Source organism: Periophthalmus magnuspinnatus, chromosome 5 (assembly GCF_009829125.3).
Source record: "Periophthalmus magnuspinnatus isolate fPerMag1 chromosome 5, fPerMag1.2.pri, whole genome shotgun sequence".
Lineage (NCBI taxonomy): Eukaryota > Metazoa > Chordata > Actinopteri > Gobiiformes > Gobiidae > Periophthalmus > Periophthalmus magnuspinnatus.
In genome coordinates, this window is record NC_047130.1 from 28420531 (window position 1) to 28442645 (window position 22115).

Below are 22115 nucleotides of genomic sequence, written 5' to 3' on the forward strand. Positions count from 1 at the left end.
TGCGGAGAAGCATACGCGATACAAATTTAACCTCAAAACTTCATCAAAATCTGATTACAACTTTCATTTCTGCAGTCACATTGTCCATACACATATTACCTAACGGCTGCATCATTGTAACGTGACATTTACCACGGATAATTGTTCTACCTGCAAATATTTTTAACTTTTAATAACTGGAGGTCTGAACTAGTTTTCCTGATGACAGCAGAGGTAACGTATATTAAATAATCGTCAGGGCTAAACTTCTGCTGTGAACGTTTATTATTGCATGATTGTTTTATTGCAGGAAGTTTTATTTTGAAATCACACATCCATCATTTACATGTCCGCGCATTCTTCACACAGATGCGTTGAAATCTTTGAGATACTTGTGTAATTTATGTTAATGTGGTAAAAATCAGGCTAATTATTGGCCAAGACTTTCCAATTTGATTTTGATTTCTTCCTGCAGCAGCTTATGGGATTAACATGTCTTGGTGTTTAAAGTCTTGGTGTTTAAAGCTCTTTTAAAACACATTAGACAGAAAAGAGTATGCGTGTGTGAAATCAACTATTTATTTATCTAAGCCACACCTGTAAACGTGGCCGTATTGTGTAAAAAAGGTACGTTTTTGGGTTTAGACTGGACAGTAATACATAACGTTGTAATCGAGAGGCCTCCTGTTTCACACAATTATAGAAACCACCAATATCAAGAGAAACACAAAGTACTGTCATGAGTTCAACATGTTTATTTGAAAGCTTCAAATGTAATCATCTGTTGGACTTCATTTAAATTGCATGAGGTCATGTTAAGGCACACACACATGCAGTCCTCCCTTTTCTTGTTTTTTTTTTTTTTTTTTTTTTTTAATGAGCATGTGTTGCCTGGTCTGAGCAGCAGCAGTTTGCTTTGTTTAATCCACGTTTTATGGAAGTGTTAGGAATAAACAAGTGGATTCATGAGCTGGAGAGGTCTTTGCAGATTTATGCTGGGAGTGAAAATAGGGGTTCTGTAATAGTTCCCTTGACTGCATTTATTGCTTAGTTTAAAAAAGTAATTTCTTTATATCAGCATCAAGCTGAAAATTGCTATGAGTTAGTATTAGGCTGGATAAGCTTCTAATTCTGTGGCATTTACAGGCGGCTGTGTTTCCATGCATTTATAACACTTTGATTCTTAAGAGCTCCTTTAATCGCTTATGCTTAGCTCCCAACATCATAAACAAGCAGTTGTAGCGCCAGTGCCACATGGGGGAGATTTCTCTGAGTAAAGTTAAACGGTTCTGTCAGTCGCCGTCTTGTGGCAGTGTTTTTCATGCACTGTAAGTACCGTAATCTACTCTGTGAGCTCCACTGCTGTGGTTAAAAACACTGACAAGCAGAATAGATGCAAGGCACCGTGATAATGACAAATGATCAGCTCCTACAAAGATGTCATAACGAGGAGCGTTACAGAAACAAGAAGCTACGGCGTGCCTTTCCTTTTGATTGAATGGCAGGATATGTGAAAGGCTTGTAAACATGCAGACTCACCTCTCAGGCCCTATCTGATGCTCTGCTGCTGTTGTCCTATCAGCGAGCACAATGCCCCTGGCACTGGTCCTGCCTGTGGAGCCTGGGCCTAAACACTGTCATACAATAGAGCTACAGAACATCTTCCTCAGATGTTTATTATCTCCAGTCAATTGTGCAGATAATGTTATCTCAGATGTGTCATCTCCTGCTACTTAAAATATCCTTTTGGAGGAAAAGGTGTTTGGCAAGTTTCAATCTATTTTTCTATCAGCATCAAACAGACATGTCTTGTGGTGCCGTATTGACAGAAGTACAAACTGAGGTGTGCCTCGGACAGAGAGGAGCTTTGATAATGTCACCACTGTGACACACTCTTTGTGTGAGATTGGCTGAGGGAGCTGCAGTAAGCAAATCCCATCTGCACATGAGTTGTTCTTACTGCCAGATGAAAAGAAATAACAAGTGATAAAAGTGTCAAGGCTTCTATTTTCTCTATATTTTTGACCCTGGTTCAGTTCTGACCTCCAGCAGGTCAGGGTGAAACTAGGCTAACAAGCAATCTGTTTCTGTCTGAAAAAGAAAGTATCCAACATTTTCAAAGTACCATCTGCTGGTAATTCTGAATGAAAGACTCACATGCAACAGTGTTTGCATGATTTTACCTGTAACTTATTCTGAAGTACAGTATAAAGACTGTATAAGTGCACATAAAACATGTGTCTAATTTATCAACCTGGCCAGGACTAACACAGGAGAGAAAAGTTATTTGAAGAAGGAAAGGAACTTAGGCCAGTCTGACTTTGTAGGAGTTGGTTTACGTCATGCTAAATCTATTTCCTTGGCAGTCTTTTCCACTTTGTTTATTTTAGAAAACAAATCCCTTTTAGGGATAAAGCACCTGCAGGGGTTTTAGCCCCACACAAATAAACAGCTTGAATTTTTGGTGTGAGATTATAAAGAAGGCTGAAATGCAGCGCTGGAACAATCTGAGTCAAGGCAAACAAAGTCAACATGTGGAGAGGACACAAGTGCAGCAGTGTACACTTTACACCGCAGCACATGTCACAACATTATATGTGTATTTTTACAGCTCACCTCACTGTGTGCACATGAGAGGAATGTGACATCTCACTTTGACTTTTTAATCTAGAGACACTGATGATGAATGTCTTTTTTCCTTATTGCATGTGTTCCTTCAGACTGTAAATATTCCCATACATTTTTCTGAAAGTATATTCTACCGACAAATATGTACATACCATTTTTTTAAGTTCAACATTGTAGGATCATGCATAAAACAATGAAACAAATAACTTATTTTGAAGTAGCTCAAGACTCCATCTAGTGGTAAGAAATATTAAATCTTAAGAAATATAATTCATCAGTTTTCACCGATCATTTGAGTTAATATAATTTTACCTAAGTACAAATATCAAAGGTCTTGTTGCACTGTATCAACCAATAAAACTTACAGCATAAATAATACAAGTAGAATCATTTTTATTATATTTATTTACAGTTTAAGCACTGGTTTTAACCTTGGCGTTCAGCTTGTTTTTCTAAACAATGTCTCTACGGAAAGCTTAAAAAAAGCCTCTTTGCTACTCTGAGCTATGAAAAAAGGAATGACAAACACCATTAGCTGAAAAATTTCCATCTCGTTGCAACTATGTTATTGTTTACTTTACCATACACGTCCTAATATGGTTACCTCCCTGTCAAAGCAGCCTGAGCAGAGCGGAGGGGCCCGGGTAAGGGAGAGTCTTTCAGCTGCCACTTAGACAATAAGAAACAAATGTCATAGTCCCGAGTCTTTCAACGCCTTACAGTACTTGGCTCTCGGCGACGTTGGCTAGGGTTCCTGTTTGATATTTATCTACCTCACAATGTACCCCCTCCTTGCATTTATTGTCTCGTCTTCTCTTGTCTGGCCTCTGTCTTTCTTTATTTGTCTGTCTCTCTCATCGATCTCTGTCACGGTGTTAGCTGTGTGCGGGGTGACTGATGGCTTTGCTGTTTGCTGTGTTAAGTTATTTATCGAAGGGCGGTGAGAGTGGTGCGCCCCCGTTAGTTCAGACCTGGGTCACGAGCTGAAGTCTTGCAGGAACGGTGAACATTGTGACAAAGTTTGAGTCTTTATAGTGCTCGTATGAGGTCATCTCCCACAGTAATCCAGAGAGCGGAGTGGAGATGTGGTTTAGTAGGAGCTTTGAGGGCTGTGGCTTTGAGATATAAAGCTGCACGAGATGTAAAGATGTGGCTTGCTACTAAGATGAAGTAATTCACAGTTAGATTTTTTTATATATAAAACTTTTACATTAGCGCAGTTGATACTTATTTGTTTATCAGCGAAGTAACTATGATTGCAATGCCGTAGATTGAGATAAAACACAAAAGCAACCCATAGAATATGATTTTATTTGATAATCGTGTTGTTTTTATGCTCAAACATGCAACCTGACAACAATAATAATGATACTTCAAAGACCAACATTCAAAAAAATAGCGCTCCACTTATAAAATACATTAAAAGCGTCAAGTACTTTGGTTAGTCGTACTATCCCGTGCTGAAATAAGGCTCTTTCAGATGCATGGGTTGGCTTTTTCCCAGTTGGGGTTGGATGATGGCAGCCTCACTTCAATCCTAAAATCCTCACGTTTATGATATTTGCCCAGTATTATCTGCAGCGCTAGATGAATGGGAGGACGGAGCATGTGGAATGTAGAAGGTCAGACTGGCTGATTTACACAATACAGAGCCAGAGAATCCTTGGGAAAATACTTGGGCCAGGATCAAACACACGTCATGTGATATGCTCTTAACTGTGACCTTTAGATTCAGGCCTTTTCCCCCTTTTTTTTTTTTAACATCAAAACAGCGTCGGATGCCTATGGATATGATAAGGAGGAGATATGTTCTACAGATGGGAGAATTTGTTCTGGCATTTTTACGTTGTTATAAAAATGTAGCTGTGTTTGTTGTTGATTAGAGAAAGTGTTGCGTTGTCACCGTGGAGAACTTGCACAGCCATAGCATCGGGATTTGTTCAATTTTAACACACAATCTGCACAATGCTCATAAATGTGTTTCCGCTTGGACTCAGGTATGTTGTGCTGATAAGGAAATGGCACTGACCTTTGTGTTGCTCTAGTTGAGTTACAGACTAAAGTCTCTTTGTTGATGTTAATGAACTTTTTTCAGTTGCTTGTTTACTGACTCCAAGGTCATTTTCTGCGAAGGGGAGCAAGCTTTTATTTACGACCAAAGATATGTGGCATGGTAAATAAATACAGGTGATATGAGCGATAGAGGCTGCACTGCACACCCCTGGCAGGTTGAGAGACATTTTAAATACATACTCATCAAATCCAATTGAAACATGCAAATACAATTGACATTTTGAAATCAGGCAAATCAATTTGAATTTTAAAGCATACCATAGTTTTTGAATATTCATGTCATGTTTATCCAAATACCACAGGTTGCTGATATTTAGATTTAACTTTGAAGGACAAATGTTAATAAATATTCATATGATATCAATGAAATGTCTGTTTTAATGACTCATATATGTTAAACTTTTGTGACCTTTTTGAATCACAGTTACTGGAAGCACTCCCAAGGAAGAAGCACAAAACATTATGCACTGAGTGGAGAAAATGCAGTCACAGAAAGCAAAATCAAGTGAGGGACCAATGGGAGCATTAAAAATGAATTAATGGAATGTTACGGTGGCTCATCTCTGGGTGTAGTGTAGTGTTGAAAAATAAAATTTATGTTGCCAGCTAGTAGCCGTGAAGGTGCATTTGGACTGAGTATCCTTTAATTAGAAGTGAGATATTAGCATTTCATAGGGCTTTATGCTGGGTGAGGGGATCGGCCAGCCACTGCGCCTTCATTAGCCGCTTCTGTGTGTAATGAGTGCCCTCATTAGCTGATGGAGTGGATTTGCCCTGGCTCTACCTTGAAACACACATCATTCTACATACTTGCACAGAAGAAGGCTCTTAAATTGATTTCTTAATGAATAAAATAAGATGCTTCTTCTGTACTGTGTGACAAATACATGTTGAGAATAAAGGAGGTACTATATATATATTTTAGAAGCATTGGCAAAGCAATTTAGTAAAAGTAGTACATGGTGAGTAAACCACCCCTGCAATCGTTTAACTGAAAAGGACACTTGAAAGTCTAGTGTGCCACCTACCTGGCTGGAGAAATAAGTCAACAAAGTCTTTTTTAGAGAGCCACCAAGAGAACATCTGTAGACCTGCAGCCAGTGTCCTTTTCCCTCGTACTGTCTTTTACCTTTCCAAGTTTGCTCTTGATGCTTCTGGCATGTGGTAGTCAATGTTAAAAGTGTTGTTTTTTTTTAGCAGCTGTGACTGCTAATCATGCTCTGATGTTTGCACTTAGAACAGCCGACAGACGAGCCAGAGCTGTGGAGTATTTTGTGATATAGAAGTCTTCCTAAGCCTCTGGCTGCCACTCCATTCTCTGAATCAGGCGTGAAGTGATTAGTATTTTATTGATGAGCTCCTCAAGTGGCAAGTGTGGGAAATTGGATCTTTGATCTCCTGGAGTTTGGGAAACCTCTTCTGAGCATGTGGAGCTCAGTGTGGAGCTGTTCAGGTAACACACTCCTCCCCTTGGCAGTATTAGGCTAATACACAGTCCATAGAACAGAGTGAAAGCTCCAGCGTCAGCCTAACGCACACGGCCTAAGAGACACTCAGCCCCTGTCACTGAGGACAGATCTCTAACCCTTCTCCTAAACACATATTTGTTTTGTATGTTTTTGCTGAAAGTCTACATGATGATTACTGATGTTCATTAACACAACTGGTATTTGTTTTAAACTTTAACCAATCACTTTGATATGCTAATTACAAAGTAATTTAATTTGAGCCCTGTAATGATGATGCTGTTATTATGGACATAAATGATGCAGTTAAGCTGAGAGTAATCTCATTTGCATACTGTACATGCCAGTAAATTAAGCCTTTTCCTGCCTGGCTTCAGCTTTAATTTTCCACTCCTTTTCACGGAGCATGCCTCAGCCCCGTGCCTAATAGCAGGTCGGCTTGTTTGATGTGGAGAGCCGCTTCCTCTCACTAAATCTAGTCACAATATGTAACACATAAAGGCTCTCATTAGAAGTCTAAGTGCTCTTTTAAGAAGTTGGTATTAATAAGCCAGCATGCTTTGTAGTGATGCACAAAAACAGGTCTATCCCTGGCTATAATAACGCAGCGCTTCTTAATCTACACAGGGAATAAAAAGTAATGATGATGTAGCTGCCAATAGTTAAAGAGCGGCTCATCAGATTGTATACAGCTATGTGTTGATCAGACATATCTTCAAAGAGCTGATTGTATTTTGATATCCCTCCTTTGAAAAAAAAAGAAAAGATGAAGAGCGTTAAGATGTGTTTTTTAACCAAGATGTTCCCCCCTCAGACAAGAAGGTAATTGAAAAATATTGCCCCATTGTATGTTTAGAGCAAATAATTTAGCTGCTCGTCTTTGTACCGATGTGTTTTGAAGTCTTCATGAAAGCGTGGACAGGACACGGGCAGCCTTGATAAAAGCTCCTGTGTGTTCATTAGCGAAGCAGCACCTTGTGGCGTCCGATTGTGTGATGTTTGCAGTGAGCAGGTAAACATGTTTGTCATACAGGCCGTATTTATGCTGATCAAACACAAGAGAGGCCGCGCTGAATCTTAAGGACGTTAGTGCCACATCTCTCAGCATCACAGTCAGCATCACAGTCGGAACTTCTTTTTCTTTTAAAGTTATGTTTTACTTGTGGCTTTAATGTGTTTCCTTCAACCGTTACCTGGCAGATAGTTTCAGCAATCATTCAAATTGGATGTATTTCAGTAGATATAAAAACTTTGAGTAAGGCTGAGCTTGGCATAGTGTCTGTTTTACTTAAGTGGACTGCTCAAATTAATCAAAATAATGTGGCTCGTTGACTATTAAAAGAAAAACAACACATTTTGCTAATCGTTATTGTTACCTGGATGATACAGACTCTAGGATAAGGCACAGTTTCCACAAGACGAGACAAGACACAAGATTGGGCATCAGAGAACAAGAGAAGACGGGATTTTGACATTATTTATAACAAATAAATTGCGTGGAAGACAGTGCCAAGACCTGTTTAAATCAGCTGACCAGACACGTCATCACCCGACCGCTGGTGAGCACCTCGAACTGTCAGGTATGAAAACAATCTAAACCTCGGTCCGGAAAAAGAATCTGTTGAAATAAATAAATCGTGTGGTTCAGTTTGTAGCTTTGAACTTTCTTTAAAAAGTGCTGTCATTGTAACACTGCTTCTGTAAAGATTAAATTATAGCAACCTTTGTCCGATCTAAATGTAAGAAAAAGCAACAAAAAATAAACAAAACCCCAAAATAATTTTCACAGTACAGTGGTCTCTCATTTATCGCGGGGGTCACGTTCTAAAAATAACCCGTAATAGGCGAAATCCGCAAAGTATCAGCTTTATTTTTTGCAATTATTCTATATGTTTCACAGCTGTAAAACCCCTCACCACACACTTTATACACTTTTCTCACACAGGCATTAACATTTTCTCACATTTCTCTCTTGTTTAAACTCTCTCAAAGTTCAAACCTTCGTAGGCGCCTTTGTCGGTGCAGAACGTTTCATCGACATTGTGGGTTTTGTCGGGGAGAAAACAAGTTGCAAACATACAGCACTTTAGAGCCACACTGCGATCCAACATTTATGCAAATTTGTCTGAACACATTCTGTACTGTACAGGAGACACGGCACGGAGGAGACTGATGGACAATGGTCTACAGTCCCTTAGCCAATCAGGACGCAGAACACAATGCACGCTCAGATGCTGTAAAAAAGCATGTAAAATCGCACAAAAATCAGTGAGACCGCAAAAGGTGAGCCGCGATATAGTGAGGGACCTTTGTATACAGCCTTGTTGAGAGTTCGTCTTGTGAGATCTTGCGACACCATCCCTGGCCACCGTGTTTCAACCTTTACACGGATCTCAACATGCAATAGATACAATAACTGATTACTCAACTACTAAAATCATTGTCGATTGCAGCTTGGATTGTCTTATCTTGTTTTTCTGGTTACTAACACACAATGCTATCGGAACTATTTAGACATTTCCAAACTATCTCCAAGCATCTCTTAAAGTTAGCATAGCCTTGTTCTTTTCAGACTCCCACCACCACTTGCTACGTCTGCCCTCCATTATAAAAACTCTTCCATTTCGTACCGTAAAGACTTTTCCCCGCTTACCCATTTTTGCTAATTTTCTCCGTCTCTAATTGGCTACATAAATCGCGGCCATTGCGGGTGAGAAATGTTGCGGTGTCGCCCAGTGTAATCGTCACCCTTATTTACCAATTCATTAAGATTCATTGATGCGGGATCGGTGAGAGGAAATGACAGCATAAATCAGGCCTCCACCGTAATGACCCTAATCAGTTGGGAATTGCACAAAATGTCATGATGAACTATGTCCTTGTATTAGTGCCACTGTACATCGTCATTGTGCTGCTTTATGAGCGTGGAGCATCCTTCTGACACCGGCTGTATTTAACAAAAGGAAGATTCCGCTAAAAGGCACACATTCTCGGAAGGTCTTTTTGGTATTTAGCCTCTCGGCCTTTGTCTCCACTTTAACTGCTTAATGGAAGGCACAAACTGTCCTCTGTTTTAACCCTTCGCTGGGATCCCGGGCTTTTAAAATAATGACATGCCTGGTGGGCTTGAATGACCCTACGAGGCTACCGTCGCACAAGAATCACGCAACAGAAAAAGTGTAGTTTGGGTTTTTTATGTGTGGTTCATTGAAATTAAATGATTAAATATGAGTATAATGTCAAGGACTGCACAGTATATCGTAAAAGTATCAGTATCGCAATGTTGGGGCATGCAATTATCAGAAAAGTACTGTGTTTTTAAATGAAAATGTTAAATGAGGCCGATTTTATTCATGATTTTCCTTTCGTTAGTCTTGGTTTGGACAGAGTTTTACTTTGTCTAGCTATAAACAAACTTACTGAGTGAAAAAGTATGTAAAAATGTTGCGGATAATATCAATATCGCAGCACGCATTTCGCATTTTGCAATATACTCCAGCTTTGTGCAACCGTAGTTATTTTGTGTTTGATAAATTCGACAAAGCAAAACCTTTAACTGTTATTTCTAGGTAAATTTCCAAGTTACTTTCTTGTGTAGTTTTCTGTGTGAGGTCAGTTCAGTGGAAGCACAACTGTAATGATCGTCACACAACCTAATAAACCAAAACACTGCTTGAAAATGAATCAGTGATTTAGTTCTATTTTTTGTAGCTTTGTAAACATGTTGAACATATTTATTTAGTCGCGGGCCAGACTGTTATAACTAGATCTACGACAATTCGATGAGTTACTCCACTGTAATTAGTGGGCTGCTTTTGTTAAACAACTGCAGACTACCACAGAAGTCGTATTGATTCAACAGAAACCAAACACATGGCCAAAAATGCATCTCACTGTGGATGGAGCACAGGACTCGTTGGAAATGGCATAGCATCATGAGACAGCTGGTCTGATATAACGGAGCTTTGTCTTTACAGAGGCAGACGGTGTTAATTAGACAAGTTTTTTTTTTAGCCTATCGGTAGTTTTATCAGAAAATGCTTCTGACTCAGTTTCCTGTCACTTGTATACTCCTGGGACTACTACTTTTACGTGAATACCACCCACATTTATTAAAAATACAACTGCAAACATTGATGGCAGGTCATTTAAGTGGTGATGGATCAGTTATTTTAGATTTTTTTGATTCACGTTTTGCAAAAGTCTGTACGAGACGCCAACTTCCTGATCTCTATGTTTCGGTTTGAATAATATATTGACCTTTTATTATACTTTTTAAACCTTGAACCTTGAACCTTGTTATAATGAATGCTTTTAATAGTTTGCATTTGTGTATGTTCTGTATTCGTGTGTGAATATTCCATTTTTGTGTCCAGAGCTCAAAACACTTGGTCCACACACCTTTTAATCATTTCATTGCTTATTATTATTAGAATTTCCTCTCAACATAATTTTTTAGGATCATTCAAACTAATTATTCTTTCAATTAACCTCCAGACACCATTCTAGCGCCCCCTGCTGTCATTTCCAAGTTGTCATTTTCATCTTTTAGGTATTTCCAAGTCATATTATTTTAACTTATACAGGAAATTCCAAGGCGGTTTAGTATTAAAAGCTTGAATGCTGCATTATAGGACCTCCTACTGCTGGTTGTTCATTTATAAAAACATTATTTTATTTAGTGGGTAAACAGTAATGGTGGATATACGACCGTTCTGACCATACATGCATCATATATTTGTGTTTCAGCCCTATTTGGCATACACTTAAGTAAAACAATAAACTCCACATCCCACTGGGCGCTGAAAGATTGAACTTATGTTTTTTCCTGGGCTCTGTGTGTTTGACAGCCCTAATTGGTAAGATGAGCTTGAGGGAAACACTGAGGCATTTACTGGTGGGATGTGGTCAAGAGGAGAGGCCCCGTCCCCTGTCTGTGTCCTGGCTGTGCACTGTTAATGGGTATAAGCCACATGTGAGCCGGATTATCAAAGTCAAATGAAGGACAAGTGCTGAGAAAATGTGTGACGAGCCCCCACATCCCAGAATTACTATTCCATTCATGTACAAGCACATTTCAACTCATTAGACTTCTCTATTTACTCAGTCTCAATCGGCCCGACTTGTACTAAAAATACCGTGGCCTGCCTTACTTTGGCACATTCTGTCATTGTCTGTGCACAGCGGGCCGTAACTCCGAGGTGTTCCGCACATTGCTCCGTGCAAAAGAGACAAGCAGCTTTGTGTGTTTTCTGCAATAACGGATTGACTTTTCCGTCTACAACTGTTCCTGATTTTAATTCATCTGGGCTTGTAGCGGATAATATAATCACCTCACCTCTGCTCTCATGTTGAGGTTTTGCTCTGCTCGTGCTGTTGGAATACACTCACACAATGTTAATTTCATGCTTGAGAATCCCATCATAGTCATTCCAAAGTGTCATCATAAATATGTGTTTGACACCTTTTCCTAAATTTACCGCTAGCCTACATGGGGTAAGCAGGCGTTTTGCTACGATATAAACTCGCACAAAACATGGACCAAAGTTTGTCTTAAAATGTGTATGATTTACAATAAAATGTAGTGGCAATGTTTGATACATTTGTGTTATTTTGTTCTTCTTCATCTTATTTTGTTTCTGATGAAGCCCAGATCATATTTAAATTGCTAATTACAATTGATAATAGTCTTGTGTACTTAGACGGCTGCCAGTTTGCCCTGTTTAAATAGAAAGCTTGTTGTGAACTGTTTTTAAAGCTCTGTTTGTGTCATAAACCAGCTGTTGATTTCAACATGTCAGTTTGGATACACATGTTTTAATCCCATCTTTTGCCTCAGCTTGTTTCAGACTTTAGAGAAAACGCCCACGAGTAAGTAGATAAACCAAAATGATAATTATATCATCACTCAGAATTCAAGATTCCATGTTTATCCATTTTGTGCACACAAATGTCCATACAGATTGGAATCTCATGAGTTCAAGTAAATAAAAGTGTATTTGCAAATAAATTAAAGAGTAAAACAACACACACACATAATACTACTACTATTACTACCACTAATAATAATAGTTTACTTTCGCCTTCCGTCCAACCGTGGAAAAACGTCCAAGGTGTCTTACCTCCCTAAGCTTTAGTGGGATCGCTCCATCCTTGCAAACCTCACCTTTGCTTCAGCACAGCGAAGTAAAGCCAATAAGAAACAGAAAAAAAGCAACTTGACTGAGAGCTCTGCAACGTCGCCCTCTAGGGAAGCTGACAAATGATTTCACTAATGTATTGATCTGCTGAACTTTTGTTTGGACTTACATTTTCTAGTAACTTCACAATATTTGAGGATCCTGAACTTAAAAAAATGGATGACGAAAGTTATTGAGGCAGAGCCCTGATGAGTGATCTATAATAGAGACAGACCGATATAATGGTTGGCTGATATATCGGGCTGATATTTGCGATTTTTTGTGTATTGGCTATCGGACTTAAATCTCCAGCTCAGGTCGATATTAATTTTGGCCAACCAGCCGCCTAAAAATACAAATAAAGCTTTACTTGAACACTTAAGTTCAAAGAAATAACTGTACAAAACATGACAACACTGCTCTCTTATGGATTTATGATAAAAAAAGGGGGCAGTGGGTGAGTTTGTAATGAAATGAAATCACAGAATAAAAAAGAAAATCTAAATCTGCCTTATCTATCGGCTCAAATATATCAGCAGAGATTATCGGACATCGGTTGCTCTGGATTCTAAACAATCGTTATCGGTATCAGTCACAAAACAAACCATATCGGTGGATCTCCTCTTGTTTGCTCTCTTCCATCTGACTGGTTGCATTGTTTCTTTTTCTGTTGTGAACGCCAGCGCTCGGGAGCCTGTTGTTGTTTCCACCAAGCCAGTTACTGATTAATTGAATTGAGTAAATGTTTAACATGTTTTTACAAGTTCTACACTACGGCCCTTGTGAGAAACGCTCTCTCTCTGACTAAAGTGCATTTCCGTTGGAGCTTGTTACCTCGTCCACATTCACAAGCCGTTACTAGCAGCTGCAATCCACCGACTTAATGTCAAATGTCAGAAGAATGGCTTTTTGTTTATGCCGGCTTGTTTATTCTAGTGCATTTGCATCGAGCGCGAGTCCCTAAAGTCTGGCCCGTTCCCTAGACTTGTTTACACTTCGCCTGCCCTGGGTGTCACCTAGGAAATGGGCTCATCATTCCACCTGGTTAATATGAAATGGCTGCTTCTGTTTACCGTCCCTATAGCAACAATCACTCATTAAACAAATAGATGCTTTTGTTTGTCTTTGAGTTATGTGCTTAGAGTCTCGACAAGTCTGGGAGAAGTTGTGGTTTGCATGGTGTTGTTGTATGAGAGAGAGATTAACAGGAATTAATTTTGATGTTGGTGGTAACTGCGTGTCGGCACATTGGAAAAACACTGATTTTCTTGTAGCGCAAAGTGAACTAAATCCATCTGACGTTTGCAAGTCAAACCTCTTTCTCCATGAAGGTCAAATTGTACAGTCTAAAACATGCACACACTGCACACATTACCTACAAATAACACAGTTTTCCCCCTCCAAAAAGAGGAATAGTAATAGTTTTAGTTATATTAAAGATAATAATGTTGGATTTGTAACCGTCATCAAAATTAGATGTTTTTGAATTGATGTCAGCTGTAGCCAAGTTTCTTTCCATCAAATGATCCCACAGCGCACAGTTTTCCAATGTCTGATGTCTATGTTAACAGCTGGCCTGACTTGATTTTGAAGACAGAGGAGGGTGTGGGACCACTGTTTGGAAAAGTTATTGGGATGTAGTCCATTTTGTGTCTGTTGTCAAGCTAACGATCCAAGAGGCAGGTTCCCAGAGTGCTTTATCACTGATGAGAGCTGCGATAATGGATTATTTACCATACAGCTTGTGTTTGTCTTTGGACTTTTCCCTAGAAGCAGCAGCCAAAATACAGCAAAACATAGCAGCCTTCAAAACCTTGAGAAAAATAGTGTTGTACCTTTAGTGCACACTGATGTGTTGTCTAGTCTGACAAACCAAGCCAAACCCAGAGCACTCTGAAGTCAACCTCTGCCTATTGTTTCCTCCTTTGTGTGTCTTTATCTCACACCCAAGAAATGTTGTGCTTTTGTTGTGCTTGTGTAAACAGGGCTGTGTGAGAACTTGGCAAATGGAAGCAGGTGGCCGCCGAGGTTCTACTGTCATGAGCATTAAAGAAAAACACAACAAGTGGAGAGGTCAGGGCACAGCTGCGCAGGCCAGCCCAGCTCCAGTCCTGTTCAGAGCTGTGAGCGGGTGGAGTCCAGCCGCCATGACAGGGGCAGGTTTGGGTTTCCAAAGAGGGGCGAGAGGCAGGCTGATGAGCCGTGCCGCGGGCTCTGCTTAACCTTCATCTGCCTGCTCAGGTGGGAGCCACGTGACTCTTGTTTGTACTGTACTCTTATATTCTAGACAGGGAAAACACAACACACTGTAAACAAATAGGAACTCTGACCTTTTTTATGATCCACTGTTTGCTCCAAACACTTGTTTTGCAAGCAACTCCCTGGCTCCCAAAGAACAGGCCGGCATCTGATGATCAACAACAGCACCGTGTCTGCAGCCTGTTCTGACACATGCTTTGATGTGTTGTAATTTACTTTCTTTAAAGATTTCTTGGCTCTGAAAAGCTGACATACCTCATTTATAATAGACAGTTCTCTTGGCTACCCTTTGTTTGGGTTATTTTATAATGGTGCAAACACAGTAATGATGGAAGTAAATAAATACACAACAACTTGTATTTTCCGCCTGGCACTGTTCGGGTAACTGTACATTTTCAACTGCTTCACCTTGAGGATATGACGCACTGGCATTTATCATGTAGCACATTTTAAAATAGAATGAAAACGACATTTATAAATATTTTTGTTGCATACATTTATTTCCTTTCCCTTTTATTCCTGCTCGTTTGGTCTAGTACATGGAGTATAAGTATTTGTGGAGATGCATGTAAATAAACAGCTACACAAACAGGTGCTGGGCTCATGTTACTGTGGCTCTGCTCTCAGCTGATGATGTCGTTCCTGCCTCAGTGCCTCCCAGATTAACATTGTTATCAGCGGCGCCCTCTAATAAGGCTCTTTCCTATCTACTTGATATTTATGATGGATAATGCCCATTTTCCATTTTCGTTATTCCTCCAATTTTTTTCTCTCATGATATTGCTGCTTTGAATTATTCTGTGGCAAAATTAATGAGAAAGTAGATTTATGGCTTTCATTTGTTTGTCAATTTGAAAATTAATTGGGTGTTAATTTTAGCCATCCCCTCATCAGTGCCGGTCCTAAGCGTGCACGCATTACTTTGCATATATTGTACCCTTTTTGCTCCTTTATTGTGGGTCACTAGTTTTGCATACATTAAAATAGCCCTGCAGCTCATTCTCTTGATTACTTTTGGAGATGCTATGCATTCAGGAAATTTACGCCCTTCCGATATAATTATGAACATTTTGCATGGGATGGCAGTGCATGTATAATAGCCATTACTCTCAGTGCTTTTATGCCACATTGGAAATAAGGCTGTGGAAAAATGCCTTTTATTTGAAGAATAAGCGAGGTGGATAACATCAGTGCACGGTGTATTTCTAATGGCATTTAATTTAGTGTGGTTCTAATTGGGATTCAGCATGAAACTAGGTCTCTAGATGGAGCTTTAGCTGGACACATCCCACAGCTTTGCTTACTTGGTTCTTGTTTATAAAATCCCATTATGGAGGGAGGCAGTGCCAGACTGCAGGGGTGAGCTGGGTCAACATGTGTCTGGAGGGAGGGGCCCAGGGAGCTGCTACAGGACCGGCCCATTCTGCTCAGACAGGCCTGAGTGTGGGGGCGTTCTGACACACCACTGAACTCTCACATGACTCACTCTGCACCAGAGGAGATACAGACCATGTGCTCCTGAACACTCCTGTGGAAGCACTGCGTTCAGCCTGACACAGTATTGAGCCGAGGATGCAAAAGGAATAAACAAAAGTGGGTCTCTCCCCTTACCAGGCCAGATGATACTATCACATATATGATAACAAATACCTAATATAAAGTGCAATTTTATTTTTGATTCTTATATTTAAATGACACTTCTACATGGCAGAGGAATTTTGGTTTGGTTTGCCAACACAAGACATTTCAATTGACAAATCTTATTTTTTTATTGGTTTGCTATGTTCAAATTATATTTTTTTCTGTTACTTATATGAGCATCAAGATCATTATATCATTATTATATAAGCTGTGAGTACTTAACATTTTAGGTTGAGTTTTTGTTATGTTTTAGCCTGATAAATGTCACTATGTCGACTGCATCTATCTATTCCTGTCCCACGCTGTAACACTTGGAGCTGAAATCTGTGCTGTTGATGTGATACTTTCTATTTTTTTTAATACAGCCATTTCTTGAATATTATCTCACCAGGCTCTGTAAATATCCTTAAGTGACAAGTTGTCAACCTCAATTTCCTATCTGTCAGTGTGAGTGTGTGTCCCTGTGGTGTCTGCATCTTGTTTAGACCTGGGTCTCTTGAGACTCTGCCTATGTATTTGAGCACTATTAACTGGCATGACCCTCCCATTACAAGGCTAAAAGCCCAGCCCATAAATCTGCATTTAGTTCCATTTTCACCTTCTTTCTTGATGAGGCCCTGTGTTTTAAAGGCATTTATTCTGCTTCATATAAATAATTAATCAGCCAAGTTAATTTGCTTCTGCCTGACTTGGTCAGCTTCATTAACCACCCTGGAATTGGGAGGCTAGACGCCGTGCACTGAAGAGGCTGGCATCCCACGCACAATAGATGTAAATCATCAGTTTGATTTGAGCGCTACAGACACAGATAGTGCACAGTGTGTCACCAGCAGCCATCCTTTGAAAGAGGAGTGTTAGACAATGCCTGCGCAATTTACGTATTTTATTAAATTCAGTTTTGATAGTGATTACCTTTAAACATCAAACATTCATAATGATACTACAGACCTGTTTTTGATGAAGGAATAGCTTTATAGCATTGTTGAACGTTTAATATACTGTCATTCCACATTATCTCACAATTGCACATAAATATATTGACATGGCTTTACAACAGTCTATTGCCCTTTCTTTATTTAACATAATCTGAAAATCTTTTGCTAATATCCATTGTTACATTTAAGGCATTTATGGCATTTTTTGCAGCATCTGGTGGTCAAAGTGTAGATTTAACGCTACAGCTGCAAAATTTGTGAAGAAAATTTAATTACAATATTTCTTTCAAGAATTGCAATTGTGGTTAGATTTGCTATTTATGTTTTATTAATAGGATTATGTTTCACGTTCACATTTTAAACGTGTCCAGACGAATTGACTGATATTTCAAAAAAGACTGAAACATCAACAAACTAATACAAGAATCACATTAGAGAACATGTTTGCACAGATCAAAACTACAGCGTTAGCAGGATATTCTGTTGTTTGTGGAGGAAATTATGCAGCCTTTGCGATTTGCTAACTGCATGCATTGAAACTGCGATTTCGATTCGAGTGATTAATCCTTACAGCCCTATCGAACGCACTTCACACCACCAGCAGAATATATCAGTGGACAGTAACCCTTTAAATAAGATGAAATTTAAGTTATACTCCTAGATTTTTTAAAAGGCTATAATCCTGGTCACACAAACCAAAAATAGTATGCAGCAAATGGTCACTGTTGGAGCTTGTATATTATCTTTTAGGAGGAGGATGTAGTCATGAAAGACAACATTTTTTTATAACTCAAAAGCCTTGTTTATATCGAGACCTGTGTTTTGGTGTTAATTGAGCATCCCTGAAGGACTTGCCTGTTTTTCACTTGGATGTTTCTCATGGAGATCCTTTGGCAGGCCTCACACAGTCTCCCTGTTTCCCATTAAAAAGCCATTCTGCTGGGATTCTTCTGGGAGCCTGTGCGAGTAAATATATCCATTTCCATAGAAAGTGTTTTGTTTTGGAGGTCCACTGTTTTCTTGGGCTTGTCTATGCTCACTCGGGCCAGGTTGGGTTCCTTTCCTGGTGCGTGCCATACCCCCACCCTTTCCACATGTTCCTCCTGTAATGAACAAAACAAACAAATATAAACTCTATTTGTCAGAGAACCGCACTGTTAAAAAAAGGGAAACAAAGAGCAGTTGATTAGCCTGCGGATACGAGGCCTGCTGTATGGTATGCATGTATATTTGCCTCATTGCGCACAAGCAAACAAATACAAACCAGAGCCCAAATCAGCAATAAAAGTGAAATTGTGTGGGAAGCGTATGACAGATGTTTACAGTTTGGTCCACAGTTGAAATGCGACCTCATAGTTGTGTGTTTTAACAGCTGTTTCACCCATCTTCTTCTTCTTGTCCCTGTTTTTTCTCTCTCTGCATCTTCTCCCAGGCTTTTAAGTCATGATGCAAGAATCTAGGACGGAGGCGACGAGCAATGGACAGGCCAATCAAAATGGAGCATCGAGTGCAGAAGGGGGGTCCAGAGAGGGGCAGCCCGACAGCTCCCCGCCATCAGCAGAGGTGACTACAGCCGACCTCCTGCATCTCCAGCACCACCAGGTAGGCCCTTCACACCTGTCTGCAGTTCATTAAAGCACGTCAACCGCACGCCCAAGCACTTTGAAAGTGCCACTTAATATTTCATTACTAGTCCGGTACACCGAGTACATAAACACATTATCATTATTATTATTTATGTATATTGGGGGGCTATTTTAATATTTAAACACTGCGAAGTGCTCTCTCTCTGATTGTCTTTAGTTGTGGATGTGTTTATCACAGCACGCTGCATCTGCATTCCTGTAAAATATTCATTATTCTGTTCGGACGTGTGTTAAAAGTGTAGGTGCCAGAGAATGCTGTGGACACCAAAGAAAGTGGAACGACCAATAGGACGATAGCATTTTCCTGGACCTGTTGTAAACACTCCTCAAACTCCTGCTAATGCCATGCTCTGCCCTATTAGAGAATGTGTTGTGGAGATGCACAAGGGCATTACTGCTGAAGACGCCTAAACACTTAAAGCGTCTTGGACTTGAAGCAAACAGACAAGCTTTTCTTGTTAGTGTCAGCATTATGTGCGGCACACAACAGTGTGTTTAAGGAAACAACATTGAAAAGATCAGTGTGTCTGGTGCTATCTGGGCCAATCCGACAGGACGGCTGGGCTGTTGTCATGAGCTGTTGTCTGATGATGCACAGGCTCTTTGCTGCTGTCTGTTGTCACAGCACATCCATCAGCCTGGCTCAGCCACACTGCCACTGCCTAAAACAAAGGAAACAGACCCTTTTGCATTCTAAATTCATATTTAAGACCTAGATAAATAGGTTGGTTGGGTAGTCTTTGTACAGACTAAATCTCCATCAGTTAGTCCCAGGCAGTAACACCCAGCTCCACAGTACAGACTTTAGGCCGCTTCAAAATCCTCTCCTCATCCCACAGCCCAGGCCAAAAACCCCACCTCCGAACCATCTTTTTCCAGCTCAAGAGAAGCATGTCGTCAGTGAGAAAATCACAGCCATACTGAATTCATTACAGCAGTAGTCACACAAAACCATGGATAAAATTTCACTAACTGCAGGCCACAGTTGAGTAAACAGTTGCACTGAAACTTAATTCCTGTTGACTTTTCCTTCATTCCTGGCCAGGGGCACATTGGGATCAGCTCTGCAAAGACAACAGCGTTACAACTGTGATGAATGTGAGTGCGAGGGATGTGAGGAGGGGGTGTCATGGATGTACATTTGACATTGAGGAGGGTGATGGCAATGAAGCCTTTTTGTTATAGTGGAGACAGCCATCCAGGCACAGGCCCTGATTTAAGTCAAGCAGAAAGAAAACAGTTACACACATGAGATACCCAAAGGACTTTACAGTGCCTTATCCATTCACTCCACACTCGGGAGTGCAACACTACAATCACAGCCACAGTTGCCCTCAGTGTAGACTGACAGTGGGAAAGCTGCCAATCTCTCATTTGTACGAGGCAATGTGTGAAGTGTCTTGCATAAGGACACAACAACAGCTTCCATTAGAGACACTGATGTCCCACTGTGGCACCCTGGCATCCTTCTAAGTTCTAGCCAGACCCGGCGTTGTTTAGCTTCTGTGTATCAGACGAGAATTGAGAAACAGGTATGATGCAAATTTGGTAATACACTGAAAATTGCCCTTTTTGTATGTGGTACCCACCTAACGCCCATATTGATTTGGCCAAGCTCTATCCTCCCACATTTGATGTAAATGTATAAGTTTTGTTTATACTACCTTCTCAGCAAGGACGTTGTGGGTGGTACAAGCGACGAGCAATCTTAAGAAGTAAGATTAAGTGTTTCAAGTGTCTTCCATTGAATTTCTTTTCGTCACTGTCTGTATTTTTGTCCGCCTATGGCCCAAAGTTGGTGGAATTGGTTCTATCCAAGTGGATGAATATTATTCTCATTTGGAAACGGCGCTTTTCTTGCCATATATTTAGTTCAGTTTCTTTGTTGTGGGCTTGGCATTGACTGGGCCATATAAATTGTTGCTTTTGATGAATGGCAAGTGGTGCGTCTCACTCTCTGACGCCAGCCTCTGATTGGCTGCTTACCTCAGTAGTCTTTTATTCTCCCATTAGACTAAACCAGGATTTTCACTCATGCACCATGAATCATGTTAATTGTCCCCAGGGTATTACAATCTTCACTCAATTACTCAATAACTTTTTACTTTTGTGGCATTCCCTGTTTTATTTGCGGCATACGCTAACACAAGGCTAACTGGCACGTTGATGTTTTCGCAGCATTCTTTGTTCTACTCAATAGATCTGAGCTGTTCTTTCAGGTGATGCAAAAATCAATTGATAAATCCTCAAGGGAGAGCCCTGAGTGAGTGCGAACAACAAACCTGGCACTGACATATCATTTATTCTTATTACGGAACATAAGTATGAAAGACAGTGCTCATTAATAAAGATGGGGGATGAAATAATTGTAATGTGTTTGATCATCTTGATTCTGACAGGGGAATTCATCTTGTGGGCCAGTTAGATTTGAGGGAAGTGGACCATAAGCTCAATTTAAGCATCTCTATTAGTAAGACACATAGGAGGAGAAAAGGGTCTTTTTTACAACAGTTGTCCAAGTGGAGCGTGAGGGACGTGAAATGATGAAAAGGATAGAACTGCACATTTCCAACCAAGGTCAAGTGCATTTAATCATTTATTTATGGCTTTGGTTGAGATTTATCACTGGTTTGATGCTTTTTGTGTCTAATCTTTGTCTTACCTGATTCCTGAATTGGGGATTTTTTTATACTGTATAAACATAGTATATAAGTTTTAGTAATGGCGTCAAAACAGACCAACCAACTGAAGATATTGTGATATTTTGAGAATTATTATATTATTGAGTATTAAGTAGTTTGTATTGTTTTGAAATAATTACTCCTTTTTCAATTTTATATTTCACAACCACCAATATTTTGTGTTAACTGTGTGCTTTCTAGAGCTTCAATATTGGATCACAGCCCTGGTTTATTTGCTGTGTTCATAATTATTGAAATATAAGGAATAATGATCGTCTGTGTACGCTCATATTCTTTACATTGTAGAGGCACTCTGTCTTCCATGGGGCTTTATCACCAGCAGCTCTCAGGTATCCTCCTGTCGGCTGTTCATATTGTCACAAGAGGCCGCACACACACGGCAACTTATTGGAAATCTGGCGGAGAGGATAACATCAGTGTTATGACACTGCATATTGCCCTAAATTGCTTTATTGGTAAAATGATAGTGCTCGTCCAATTTGAATAATTTTATGGAATCCCTCACAGAACAGTTTAATTATGTTATCACACAACTGGCAACATCTGTCTTTATACCACAGCACATGACAGTTTTATTACAGGCTGGATTTCTGCGCTGTTTCTGGCA

General features: G+C 39.9%; 1 protein-coding gene across 7 annotated transcripts in view; it reads left to right on the plus strand.

Annotated features, from left to right (window-relative positions):
- Positions 1-22115, plus strand: part of foxp1b (forkhead box P1b) — a 158804-nt gene that overhangs the window by 48322 nt on the left and 88367 nt on the right. For all 7 annotated transcript variants that reach the window (XM_055222178.1, XM_055222175.1, XM_055222174.1 and 4 more), the window contains one exon: positions 18593-18762. In XM_055222178.1, the coding sequence (XP_055078153.1) occupies positions 18604-18762 (159 nt within the window). In that variant the 5' untranslated portion in view covers positions 18593-18603. The remainder of the gene's footprint in view (positions 1-18592; positions 18763-22115) is intronic.